The sequence below is a fragment of the Ixodes scapularis genome, unplaced genomic scaffold (assembly GCF_016920785.2).
Source record: "Ixodes scapularis isolate PalLabHiFi unplaced genomic scaffold, ASM1692078v2 PGA_scaffold9__187_contigs__length_104089568, whole genome shotgun sequence".
Classification (NCBI taxonomy): Eukaryota; Metazoa; Arthropoda; class Arachnida; order Ixodida; family Ixodidae; genus Ixodes; species Ixodes scapularis.
Window position 1 is genome coordinate 19,836,644 of NW_024609884.1, and position 14,119 is coordinate 19,850,762.

At 44.4% G+C, this 14,119-nt stretch overlaps 1 protein-coding gene across 1 annotated transcript; it reads right to left on the bottom strand.

Moving 5' to 3' along the window:
• Positions 1-793: 793 nt before the first annotated feature.
• Positions 794-13,560, bottom strand: LOC8036157 (uncharacterized aarF domain-containing protein kinase 5). Its single transcript, XM_029966405.3, has 13 exons — positions 13,328-13,560; positions 12,335-12,588; positions 11,455-11,518; positions 10,536-10,736; positions 9,455-9,595; positions 8,783-8,896; positions 8,092-8,223; positions 6,085-6,168; positions 5,667-5,748; positions 4,405-4,575; positions 4,061-4,238; positions 1,566-1,739; positions 794-985 (listed from the first exon to the last, which is right to left on the bottom strand). The coding sequence occupies exons 1-13, from the start codon at positions 13,550-13,552 to the stop codon at positions 862-864; spliced, it is 1,944 nt and encodes a 647-aa protein (XP_029822265.3). The 5' UTR covers positions 13,553-13,560; the 3' UTR covers positions 794-861.
• Positions 13,561-14,119: the final 559 nt, after the last annotated feature.

Genomic DNA, 14,119 nt, shown 5'->3' on the forward strand with positions numbered 1-14,119 from the left:
TCGCGTGGATGGAGCAGCCAGCATTACATGGTCGCGTCTTGTGGACGTGCTTCGCGCACCCTGCCCGAGAGCAACGGGTTTACCCTGAGGCAAGGGGCGCGAGCACGTTCGCAAGACGCGACCATGTTATGATGGCTGCGCCATCCACGCGGCGCTGTAACGTTCGATTTTGCACGTGCCACGTTCGAATGCAAGCTTCTGTCAGCATTTGTACACGCGCAATAAAAAAAGTATGAAAAATAAAAAAAAGTATGCAACTGGCGGCCTCAGCGTCCCATTAAACAGTCAGCTTCATTTGTATTGCTTTCTTTCATCGCTTCCGTGAGCCCGTATGTTTCACATTACGCGATAGCGAAGCCGAAGCTACTTGCCAAAGCATGTTCCCCTGAACGATGCTCACACTGCACGAGCGCGCGTGCTCGGCAGGGACACTGAAATCTCGCAAGTTACTCTTCTAGCCTCTGCTACGCTGGCACTTTAAACGGAGTATAATACAAACTGTAGTGGGGAAGCGTAATGACGCATGCTCAAAACGCGAGCCACAAATATTCTATTTCGCTCGCCTGGAGCGCTGCTCAAAACTTGAGAGCTACGGGCTTATGGTGGTGAACAGTATACTTTACTGGTAAACCGGTTTTACCGAGATCCCTGGTTCCTAGCATGGACCACAATATGAATTCCGGAGAGTTGGTACAAGCGCTTCTCCGAGAATCTGTCTTAGACATTTCATATTGGATCAAGAACACGTTCCATAAATGTCAAAGCCACGATTTCAAAGAAAAAGGGCAAGCTGTGATGCTGTAAAGTAACATAGATTTATTGCTCTACATAAATACGAGCAAACTATAACTTTTAAAAGTCCTACACAGGTGAAACATCCCCAGAAGCGAGATCCAGCAGATATTCTAGGTCCTTGTTCGGTCCTCTCAGATGAAGACAGCAGCGCAGATAAAGCATTGAGAGCTGCATGTGCCAGTACTCCAGTCTGAAAAAAAAAGTCGTCATAATTTCACTCCAAGTTAAAAGTCTATGTACACTTCATGCTTTCCACCTTTGCACCCCTTTCCCTTTCCTAGACGCTCTCCACTTTCTACCTTGCCCCAACATGGCTCCCCTCGCAATTTAAAAGGGGAGGACGCTTCTACATACAAAACGAGGCTCACACCCTGAGTAATTTTTGTGATAATACTTTTCTGCTAAAATGATTATCTACAAACAGTGAATTCATTGCATGCGTCTTCTAAACTCTGGCACTGTGGTGATGGCAAATGAAATCTTGAAATTACTGAGGTAGACGCTAAGAAAATGCAAAAATAAGTAACAGGTGCAGCAAAGCACATTGTACAAAAAGAAGAATTATGAAAGAGCGGTGATTTCAAATTAGCATGAAACAAACAGATGAAATCTTTACTAAGCTCAGAGTCAATGGCTTTGTACGGAAAAAAATTAGCCGTGTCAATATCCACACGTAGCCAAATGCCCAATGCACAGTGTAAATTACAGAGACCTCCGAATTGGCACAACATAAGAGCAGATACCCGAGAAGCTGCAAACAAAAAGCTCACCTGAGTTTACACTCAAACACGAAGTAACTCCACCAGCACTGCAGCCAAACTCTAAAACCACTACTGCGGCCCTGGCTGGAAGCGTGGTGTCGTGTGGCGATGCGAGCCATCAGCGTGAACCGATCCACAGGATGACCGTGGTTTTTTGTTATGGAACGCACCGTGTTGATGTTCCTGTAATATTTTGCCAACCGGAAATTTTTAGGCAAGTGCACACAAGTACCACATCACAAAAAGTCAAACCCTCATAAGATTAACCTAGCGAGTTACTGCACATAAGAAAATGGTGTGACGAGTGGACCAGAAAACTACGGACGTGAGAGATATTCCACCCTGCAACGTCCAGTTGCCGATTTTAGGACACTGACACGTTGGGAACCTTTTTTTCAGATGTGATGTACACTCGGCCACAAAAGTTCACGGACCGCACGAGCCGTGGCGGAGCTGCATCACTGCGCTACCTTGCAGCGCGGCGCCTGTTGTCGAGACCCGTAATGCGCGCACATGCATTTTTTGGTAGTCACAGGCATGTTAACCATCCCGCTTCCGGTCGACGCCTTCTTATTCTCACAAATACGGCGCCAAGCGCTGCTTCGGTAGCTGCCATGCCGCGGCTCTATCTCGGTGGCGCGATGACAGGCAGAAGCTGTGATATCTACTATATCTTCTGCCGTCCAGCATGGAATTGTTTTTCCCAGCTCAGCGGCCAGGAAGACAGTCATTATACCTTTTTTTTTTCATTCTAAAAGCTTTTTAAGTTCTTAATATTTTATTTAATAACGTGTACAATATATAACAAACGACCAGTGTTGGGTAAAGTACATCTAACAAGTTCTTTAAGTAAAGTAAAAACTAAATGAGGGGTGATGTCCTTCAAGTGAAGTAGTAAGTACACTGGGTGCAATGTACTTGAAGTACTTTTATAAATAGAATATAGTACTTTCAAAGTAAAATACTATAAATAGAATGTACCTAGTACTTTCAAAGTAAAGTAGAATCACTTTTTTACACAATGCTATTTCATGATGCCCTTTCATTCCCCTATATATACAGTGGTTTTTTAACTGGTATGCATTGCCCCAAGGGTAACCAGGGATGCATCACTTAATTTCAGAAATGATGGCGAACATTAGATAAAGTCAAGAGGCCACATTGTAGTTATTTTGGGAAGTGGTTCCAAATTCAGAAGTCTCTCAGACTTCTGAATTCGGCATTGCGTGCACTGGCTTGTTACACCAAAGAGGATTAACATACTAAGAGAGAACATGACGTCAGCCCCGTAGCTTCCGCTAGCGATCCCCTCGTAGAGGAGTGTCCTCTTCTTAACGAAAAAAAAAGAGTGCATGTGCAGGCGAACTGGTGATAATTAATCATGATGTGACACCTGAGATTGTGGTGTGGAAAAATTAAGGAATTTGTAAGTTGAAGGAAAACACAAAGTAGAACGTCTCAAAACACTGTGACGTTCTCCTTTGTTGTCTTTTCCTATAACTTAAAAGTTTATTTTTTTGCACCACAGCCTCAGGTGTCACATTATGATTAAATGTCCTTGCCTAATATTCTTAACCTCCTCGCTTGCGCTGACCGAGCGAGAAGTAGCGAGAGTTTGAAATGGCTGCGGGAAAGCCGCCCCCAGAACAAACAAGCAATGTGTCGTCTCCTCACATTTCTGGCGAGAGTAGATATATATTCCTCCCAATATTTCTTCAGAGTAGGCAAAGCATCCTTTCATGATATAAATTTAACAAAACCAAGTTGGGTGAATTTACTTTGACATCGGGAGTTTTACTCTCCTTGGAAAGTACCAGAAAAAAATACTTAGAGTAAAGAACAAATACATAGTCAGAGAATGTACTTCAAGTAGAGCACAAGTTTTCTAGACATTAGTACTACAAGTAGTACTTTAAGTACTATATACTTAAAGTACTTCCCAACACTGCAAATGACGCTTTCTAAATCAATTGTCACTGACTGGTTGAGAGGGCAGCAAGCACAGACAAAATTAAAAGACTTCTGAAACAAAAAGGAAGAAAAAAGACGAATGGCTGTTTTCCTGGCCGCTGAGCTGGAAAAAATGATACCATGCCGGGCGGCGGGAGGTAGAGTTAATATCTCGGCTTCCACTATATGTGCCACCTAAATACAGCCGTGGCACGGCTGCCAACGGTGGACATCGATGTGGCACCTGGTGCTGTGTTCGTGAGAATAAGAAGGCATCAGCCGGAAGCAGGACAGTTGACATGCCTGCAAGTATCAAAGGAAGCGCATGCGTGCACTACGGGTCTCGACCACAGGCGCCACGCCACAAGGTAGCACGGTTATGCAGTTCAGCTGCAGCTCGTGTGGTCCGTAAGATTTTGTGGCCGACTGTACATTACGTTGTCATTCCTAGAGGCCAATTCATTTAATGAGCACAACCCAAGCAACAACATGCTTAATCCACAGCCAGTAAAGTATCGAGACTTCTCCAACACTCGCTGGCACAGATCACTTGCCTGAAAACCAGCAGCATTGGTCGTGGCAGGCTGCGGATGCAGTCCATAACCTCGTCGAAATGGCCTTGCACCATGGTGCGCATGTAGCCCACGTCCTCAGAAGATAGGCGGTTCCGGATGCGCAGCGTAGGCCGCCGAAGGGGTCGCTGCATCAGGATCTCACAGAAGACCGGGTAGTCTGGAATGGACCAAAAGCGAAAGAGAACAGACGAAGGTTACATTGCTTACGCACTATGGTGTAAATATGTAGCATTAAGCTCACGCGCAAATGTTGCTGCAATAGCAAATTTGGTGCAGCCGCCTTTGTAAAACCACGGAACTGGTTCAAACTCTACAGAACTCACTTGAAACCCCCAGCTCGAGTGAGTGTGCCTTCATGGCCACTTGATCGTTCATGATGATTGCCTTCCAGAGCTGGCAGAGAGACAGACGATTCTCGTTGGTTATGTCTTCATAGAGCCCGTGGTCCAGAAGCACAATCCGAGCTTTTCCGTCTTCCCCTTTCTGGACAAACACTGGAGTGGGACAAAACCAATGCAATTTCCTACAAGCAGGGCGGCAAGTGCAGTCAAACAGACTCGGTGGAAAACGTCTCTCCTCTTATTTGGACAGTTAAGAAATAATGGGTGATGTCTGTGCTACTTCCAACAATTAATCAGAGAAACTACTAAGTGCTTTGTTTTCTCTCATTTACCTCACCCTGAAGAAGAGATAGAGGCTAAGAAAAATAAAAACAGGAATAATATGTGAACAAAGCAATACATGAACTTTAACAAGGTTCTCATGCAATTACAAAAATAAACAGTCCATCCCAAAGGGGGTCTTATTTACACACCATACTCTTTTGATGTAGCTCTGAAACTCCTAGTAAGATCTAATATATATCTGTTAAGTGTATGGAAGATGGGATAAACAATTTTCATTACTCCATAAACTTGCAAGCTTCACTTTTCTGCATACTATAATAGACAAAAGCACACAAAATATCAAGTTATCCTGAAACTGCATCTGATATTCCTTTAAAACCGTGAGTGCCACGCCCGAGCATACTCGGACACGCTCCAACACAGGTTTGTTTCAGTTTGCTCACTACAACTTACAATTAAGTAAGTGATTATTTATTTTTTTTTTTGTGTGTGTACACCAACGTTTTGTTTTGCAATAACACCTGTTGGCAGCACGTGGGAAATTATGTTTAGGTGACTTCTGTCTCCAGTTTGCTCCTTCGTTGTTCCAGAAATATGAATCTATGTAGCTCAGCCTTGCGCTTTATGATAAACACTAAATCTAGAAATTAGTAATAAACTAAACAATTTAGCAACAAACTAAACATTTTCTCAAAAGTATAACTCGAGAAAAATATCCTAGGTTGAGGCACGCAGACATGAATTAACTTATAGCCCATAGATCAGTCTGTCTTCAATAAATAAATATAGTTCATAAGGCATGCTACAGTTTTTCTCCATGGGACCAAAATTTGTGTTTGACATGTTGAAAAAATACCCGACAATTAAAGCGCCAAGTATTAGAAAGAAAAAAAAATATGTTCACTGACGCTTAGGAGGTGCCATAATAGCTAATGAAATAGTGAAGCATACCGACTAACCATTTCCAGGGTGTGGATCTGCATGGACAAATCCAGTATGAAACAACTGTTCTGCAAAAGCAGCCACCATTTTACGGTCAACCTGTGAGACAAGGAAGGAAATGGCTGTGTTAGTTCAAGCAGTGGCACCTGTTTGTATTAGAAACAGAGAAGGCCATGCATACTACTCTGGAGATGCCAAAGGAAAATGCTTTCCAAACATGAAGGAAAATAATAAGCTGTCATGTAAATTGAAATCATTGGAAAATGCCTTCTTTCTAAACCAAAAGGACTTCTTATTGGCACTACTTATGGGAAAGGAGTGCTCGAAAATCAGCAATATAATACACTTGGAGTCTACAAAGCATCAACATAAAATTTTAACCTTTGACAATGATAATGTTGAAAGAAAGTTAGTACAAGCCGTGCAAACACTTACATCGGCCAAATCAAGCCCAAGTCTCCTGATACCCTGTAAGTCACTGATCTTGACACCATCAATGAACTCCATTGTGAGCACTCTCTGAAAGAAAGTTAATAAAAGCTGTAACAACAGAAAACAGCTGCACCTAGTCGTAAACAGCACACTCGAAACAAGTTATCTGTGGAGAAGAAAAGCATCTGTCTAGGCACCTTCAGTAAAACAATGTGACAGCACTAGGTGAGGGGGCACCTTCGAGATGCATATTATTGAGGACACCAGGAATAGCCAGGGAAATGCATGCAAGGAGTTGTTAGTGTCCAATGCCCCCCTCTGTCCAAAAGTGCCAACTAGCCTCTCAAAGCTAATCTCTACTGTCATGTACTGACGAGACCGGTTATAACGAAGTCAACGAGAATCGGAAATCACTTCGCTATATCCGCTATTTCGTTATAACCGACTACGGTAATAACAAAGTGCGAAAGGAAATGGGAAATCGGGCTCGCTTCGCTGTAGCCGCTATTTCGTTATAACCGACTTTGTTATAACCGGTCTCGACAGTATTCATATATTGCGCCTCCAGAGTCAGGTTCTCCCGAGTGCCACCAGAGGGAATTACGCGACCAGAGAGCTACGTGAGGAGACGCGCGGCGCGTGTGAGGGTTCGGTTTCGCTTTCCTCGCATGTCTTCGGGAGCTCGCGTTACACACCAGCAGAGCGAAGAGCGACTAGCCACCGACTAGCACTTAAAGGTCCCCAGCTATAGACCATTCCACTAGGAAGAGCCGAGAGCGAAAAAAATGCCCTCCCCCTCCCACCAGCGCGCCGTCTGCTCCGCCGAGTGGGCTGTACCTAACATCAAGATGGCGTTTAAACTCTGTTTAAAATCGCGCCATTTTGGAAATTTCAAGCACAGATGCGCGTATTTTGATACACAATTTATCGTGTAATGCTGTGCTGGATAAAAAGACTAACGTGGTCCAATTGCACCGTTACCTGCGTGCAAATAACAAAAACGTTTGGGAAAACTGTGTCAGAGTGGCCGGTCTCCGGCGAAAAGTAAATCCAGTTGCTGTAGCTTTTTTAACTATACAAACTTGGTACTGATGTAGGCCTTTAGCGACAATGAGTGGAAGTGCGGAATAATAAATAAAAATGGGCTCTCCTGACGCAATAGACACAATGGTTGAGGGTAGTACTGCCAGCTAACTCCACTGCTATTGAGGTAACGAAACAAAGACACGCTAGTTGATCATGTACTGAAATAAAACAACAGAGTGCTATGGACTGATTATGGAGTGGATATAAATATTCTAAGAACACGAACCACTTCACGACGGCAGCCAGAAGCAAGAGTTCAATGTTCGGTACAGCCCTCCGGTACAGCCCAAGGATGGAAACGGCAACTTCCCAGTTTGTCGTCTGCTAGCGGAGTCGGGCGCGTGCTCTCCCTCTCGTATTACCCCGCCAAACCTGCTGGACTTCCCGGATATGCGGAGAGGGCGCTGGGGTCGAACAGAATGGCGCCGCCCTGGGACCGCTAAATGGAATGGTCTATACTGGCTGGTCTTGCATCAGTTAATAAAGTAATATCTACTGTAACGAAGATATGACATCTACCACATCCATTAAGAGGCAGTCCTTTGCATTTTTTATGTTGAACTGAGTTTCTCATGAAGGTGATTTCTACAGCTTACCAGATCCTTTCCAACCTGTAAGCTCTAGTATTTTTCTTCGGGGCTTCTTTGTCTGACAAAGCCAAATAAAACCCCAGTGTAATGTCGGCGGCCGCACCGAGGCTTCAAGGAGGTTCCTTTTCGGGTGCTTCCAGCCACCTTCAACCACCTCAGTGTTTTATTGACATTGTTGAAAGTAAAGCAGAGTCCATTGCACTAGTTCACACATCATTTTCCCATGATTATGTACCGTTTATAGCGAACATTTGCCGGATCTTTAACGAGAAATGATGTCATTGAATAATGATAGGACTGCAAAAGTTTACAGCTGTTGGGACTATTTACCTACTTTACTTGTTTCTGGCCACTGGACTTTAGGGACATAGACAAATCGAAGGTGCTTCAGGTCCCGGGCACATCGCTCCATGTTGCAGGCTTCATGCTCAAAGTCGAGCTCCTTCACCAGGCAAGACTTCAGATACTGAAAGAACATTCCAACCTTAAGAACATGCAAACCAAGCTCTCTGTGAATTCTTAACACGAGATCCATCTCATTCAAGATAGGCCTTGCACTGCTCAAAAGAATTCCCATGACAACATGAACACTCTGCTTAGGGTGGTGATATCGGCCCATTTTTATTTTGATGCTTTTGTCGCTTTTTTGCTCAGGAGCACGTGAAAGAGCTCTTAGCACTGATTGTTCTACAGTGACACTTTGTTTCCAGCTATTTCTTTGTATTTTTTTTTGCGAATGTGTGCCATTGATGCCGGGTACTAAACCCCCTTTCACTTTATGGTGCACCACAGAGGATGGTACGAGCCATCGAAGCCAATCCTATGCCGTGTGAGCGTCACATGGCCTTTAGGAGGGGCACAGCGAAATGCGGGGCACGTAATCGTGCGATACAATCACAGCGCTTGATTGAATGGGATAGCACCATAGCATCCGCTGCGGTTCGTCTTAGGGCAAAACAGAGTACACAAACAATGGCATCCCCCTAAACAGAAAAATACCTGGGCATCCCAGGCAGGACACTCACATCCAGAATCCAGGCAAAGTTGAAGTTTGGGTGCATCCAACTGACGACGTGCAAGAGGATGCCAATGCCATTCAAGTCCCCAGTGAAGCGCTGCTGCAGGTCAATAAACTGAACCTGGACATATGCAAAGACGCCGTATTAGAACAATTAGTCTTCGATTGTTGTGACTTGATTCTTATGTATTCTACGTCCAAAACTGTAATGTGTGAAACCTACTTAAATTTACTCTCACGATTCCACTTTTATCACTAAGCTATCGCTCCCTGCCCTCCGTTAAAGAAACAAAATCATAAGAGGGAAATGATGTTTTAAATTTAATTCAGTACCCCACTTTTCATTCAGCTCTTTTAAGATATAATGTACACACCATGATAACGCAAAGTTTAAGATAAGAGCTGTCAGTTTCCCCTTAGAAAACCAGAGTTGAGAGCCTACACTTATCATGCAAGTTCATAATCATTAGAACGGTAAGGGAAATGCACAAACAGTTTTGACAGCAGGTTTCAAGCTGCATAAAAGGTATAAGAAATCAGCAAGCAAAATTCAAGAAGCACAAACTGACAAACTGTAGTTACAATGATTATAGATATGCATCATTCTAAATAGATGCTTCATTGACATAAAAACATGTCAAATGACATAACATAAAACAATCTGCAAAAAACAAAATACCTTAACAGCCACATTTTTTCCTTCGTGCGTCTTTGCCTTGAAGACCTGTGCTAGGCTTGCAGCTGCTATGGGTGATCGATCAAACTGTGCAAAGAGCTTTTCTGGCAGACAACCAAAGTCCTCGTAGAACAGTTCATTGATCTGAAAAGAAACGGTAATTCAACAGAACCACCAGAAACGTCCTACAGAAATGGCTGCTTGTAAAATTTTGAAGAATCGAGGTAAATTATGGATTTTAAATGGAAAAGTGAAATCATGCTCTGTCTAGAATCAAGTCTGCAGCACTTAAGGTGCACTAAAAAAGGTTTTGACTTTTCCCTCTCAGTTACTTCCACTGCTTGTCCTGCACACAGCATTATGTTTTGTAATGGGAAGTGTGTGCACATAATTTGTCCCTTGGAATTTTTGGGAACATGTAAGTTGAGGTAAGCCACCAAAAAATGAAGTCAAAAACTTCCTCTGCGTACAATTTTGTCACATCTATAGACTTTCAAAGTCTTTTCATATAGTACAGGCCTGGCATTTTATTTATAATTAAATTTACCGTAAAATACCGGGGGAGCGCCCACCCCACTTTCACTAAAAACCAGGTTAATCGAGACATGGGCACTTGTCCGGAAAAATCGGGCACTTAACGTATAATTTGCAGAATTCACAAGTTAGGGAAAATATTATTAGTGGGTGCTTGAGTGAAGTGGGCGTTTCCGCGGTACTTTACGGTAGTAGCATTTTGGGAGTTTATTTCTTACAATGAATTTAGCGTCTTCAGATCATTAGATGGGATAAAATTTTAATAGCCGAGCTCTCTGGAAGCAAGGATCCTCTCGTCGGCCTGATATTTAAGTATCCATTTTTTTTTTCCCTCTTTGTACGACATAACAAAGCTAGTGTTCTTTAAGACTGCTGGCAAATGTTTACCAACCCAATGAGACTGACAAATAAAACCTAAACCAAGTTTATATACCATAGCAACACTCATTCCCAGTGGTCCCGTCTGTGCAGCTGATGAGATCAGCTATAGAAGTAGAATTAAGGGTTAGAAAGAGACAAAATGATACCACCAATACCATTTAACACTCACCTCGTCCCCAACTCGAACCAAAGCTTGGTCATGTAGAACTTCAAGAGTGTCGAGGTATTCTCGAGGCAGGAGGTGGTTTAAGGCAACTAGACTCTGTCCGAGCTTGATGTAGAGACCCCCATTTGCGAGGCAGCCACTGAGAATGCGATCAGCACCACGCTGGTGACATGCCTTTATTGCTGTCTTGTACTCCTCAGTGCCCTGTAACCCCCATGTGACCCCTGATCACTTCACACGCATCACTTCAGATAGAAAAGAACATGGCAGACCCGTGAAAGATCACAATCATACCAATGTCCATGCACAGACCGCCACAAAAGCTTACGGACCATGCGAGCCATGGCGGAACTACATTACCGCACTACCTTGCGGTGTAGCGCCTGTGGTCGAAGCCCGTAGTGCGCGCATGCGCATACTTTGGTACTCGCAGGCATGTCAACTCTCCTGCATCCGGATGACGCCTTCTTATTCTCACGAACACGGCGCCAGATGCCGCTTCAATAGCCATCATCGGCCGCCGTGCCACAGCTGCATCCCATTAGCACAACGAGTGGGAGAAGCCAAGGTGTCAATCAAGTCTATCTCCCACCATCCGGCATAACATTGTTTTTCCCAGATCAGCGGCCAGGAAAACAGCCATTCTGCCCTTTTCTTTCTTTTTTTGTTTCTGAAGCCTTTTCATTTTGTCTGCACGGTTACCGAAGCAGTGCCCGGCACCATATTCGTGAGAATAAGAGGGCGTCGGCCGGAAGCGGGAGAGTTGACATGCCTGCAGGTACTAAAGGAAGCACATGTGCACATTACGGGTCTCCACAGCAGGTGCCGCGCTGCAAGGTAGCGAAGTGATGCAGTCTGACCACAGCTCGTGTGATTTGTAAACTTTTGTGGCCGACTGTAACACCCTGCAAGAGTAACTCACCTCAGTGCGACCCCACAGGCTGTACGAGTAGTCGCAGGAAATTGTAAGACCAATTCCTAGAGTCCTGCAAAAGCAAGCTTAAACTGCCACAAACGTCACGGCTGCTGGTGCGCTCTCCACATATTGCCTCTTTTTCATAAAATAAACAGTCAAAAGAAAACCAACTTGACCAACAGATCTGGCTCAGTCAGTCAGACTCATTAACCTCTTTTGCAGGGAACAGAAGTTCTGCCTCTTAGGCCCGCTTCTGATGGGGCAACTTTCCCAGTAATTTCGGTGTTGCTGGCGGGTTGTTCCCTAGCTTTCCCTAGTGTGACACGAATTGCTCAGATCGCGTCCGGCTCGAAACGGATGAGCAACTCGGACAACTCGGAGACGTTTGAAGCAGCAGCAGCCAACCAAGGACGCAACATTTGAAACATGACATCCCATACTGCTGATAATGACAACTAAAGACTTGGCTCTGGTTTGAAATTTCAGAAAGATGAGTTAGTATTCTCAACGCCATTTAAATGTATAAAAACATGTTTATAATGCGCAACTGTATCAGTACAAAAAAAAAAAAGAAAATTAATGATGATGATGGCAAATCGTAGCAACTGATTACTGCAAGTGAACGAGGGCGGCCCGTGTTGCGACGTCAAGTTGCTGGAAGAAATTGCCTCGCTTGAAGCGAGCCTTAGTGAAATACCAGCGGCCTTTCTGAATACTATATCAGTCACAAACAGAGGAATAAACTAAATAAATAGTAGTGAAAACATTTTCCATAACATACAGATGATTTCGTCAGTGCTTAGCTTATCACGCAGAATTACTTTTAGTACCAAGTCACTGCCCAATTCTTTTTTTTTTTTATGTGTGAATGACATAGGCTACTCACTTTATGAACCTACGGACTCCTCCGACTGAAGTTCGTACATTACGCTTACTTGTAGAGTCTAGGCTATAGTACCACACGGCCGGAATGGCCACTGACAGTCCAACAGCCGTGGGGAAATAGTAAGAACGCCGTCCTGTTTTTGTCACGGATGATCTTCCGGCAGCTCCGTGGCCAGAAACCGAATGGAATGAATGCGTTCCATTGAAAACCCGATGTACAGCTTTTAGAAAGATGGATGGACGGTGATGGATCATCTGCAATTACAAAGTTCATCAGTGTGTTAGCAACAAACGCTAGCAGCAGCAGTTGTAATCAGGCACCTAGCCAGGGGGAGGGGGGGGGGGGGAGTGTGCCAGGGGCCCTGCCCTGCCCTCTCTCCCCCCCCCCCCGACTCAAAATCCTGGTTACGTGCCTGGTTGTAATACAAACTTTTACTGGCCCGTTTTAGTGCAAATGAGCTAAATGGAGAAAGGCCTCACCAACAGGCACGATAGGCGGAGAAAAACGCTGTGAAAGGACAATGTTAAACTAGTCAGTGTCCAAATGGCCAACAGACATATCGACAGCAAGGGATATTTGGTACTCGAAAAGAGGTGAGCACTTGCTAACAAAAGAGCTTTTTGAGTGTAGTTTCAAGGGCTGAATCCCACAACCATGCTTTTTACTGTGATCTCAAATAAGGCTTCCAGTATGTGTGCTGTATTTAAGTTCATGACACATTCAGAGAGCCGATTGAATTGAAGTTCGCGCATTTTCACTGGCCAGAATCCCTTACTCACTTAGTTGTCCACTGCTAGCGACGTGTACCCCCTTGAACAAAGTTCACGGGGGTACACGCTAGCGAAGGAGCTTCGTCAAAGCGAATGCGCGTATGTTGTCTTCTTCTTTCGTAGTGTGATAAATTGCTACCATATTTCGATCTTGGTCAAAAACTATTCCCCTGAATACAAGTCGCGGCTGAGAATGGAGATCAATTCATTTAAAACTCATTACCTTGTCCTGTAGGTTGCACCACTCGGGTGCTGTTGGTGTTGCCGTGAAATTTGAAACAGTCTTGATGATGACACCGTTGAGTACAGTGACGACAAGAATAAATGTCTCCAAAACATGAGCCAACTTTCTCTGCACAAACTTTTCGAAGACAACAGCTTCGAACCCGACGACCTGACGACGAGATCGAGGAATGCGGAGGAAAACGCTTGTTGCCGCCGCCCACATCCAGAGGGTGCGCTACACCGGAAACGCTTTCCATCCGGAAGTCACGTGTTGAAACACGGCCGTTTCTCGCGAGTCGGTGCGTTGCTGGGTCGCTGGATGGTTTCGGTTGTGGCGGTTATACTCGTTATGTTTGCTTATATTGCGCCAGTGGCGTAGTTTGCTGTGGAGTCGTCCAGCTCTCACGCGACTCGGACGTTGTGGCGACACCGTGCTGCGAAGATGTATACGAATCAATAGCAGATGCGAATAAATACTTCCACAATGAAGTTTTTCCTCTCTCTTCCCTCGTCTCCCATTCTCGCAATGCCACCTTCTTTCTGCTTGCTCCTCGCATATTTTTTTCGCTTTCATCTTTCTCATTCCTCTTGCCCACGTAGTTTCCCCTGTTTTGTTACCTATGATCTTCGCGGGTTTCTCCTAATCTACGCATACACCCTTCTTCTAAACTAATGAGCCTCCTTCGCATAGACTCCTTCCTCTCCAGCTCCACTGGTCATTCACGATCGCGCAACTAAAAATATATGAAGATAAAAAAAAAAAAAGAGCATATAGGATGAAGTCAGGGCA

Bases quoted from the DNA above. Each gene is read 5' to 3' on its own strand.
- LOC8036157 (XM_029966405.3), bottom strand. From the start codon at position 13,552: ATGTGGGCGGCGGCAACAAGCGTTTTCCTCCGCATTCCTCGATCTCGT. The intron at 4,239-4,404 runs GTGAGTTCTGTA...GGTCCATTCCAG, and splicing joins ACTCGAGCTGGGGGTTTCAA to ACTACCCGGTCTTCTGTGAG. The intron at 1,740-4,060 runs GCAAGTGATCTG...AAAATATTACAG, and splicing joins CCAATGCTGCTGGTTTTCAG to GAACATCAACACGGTGCGTT.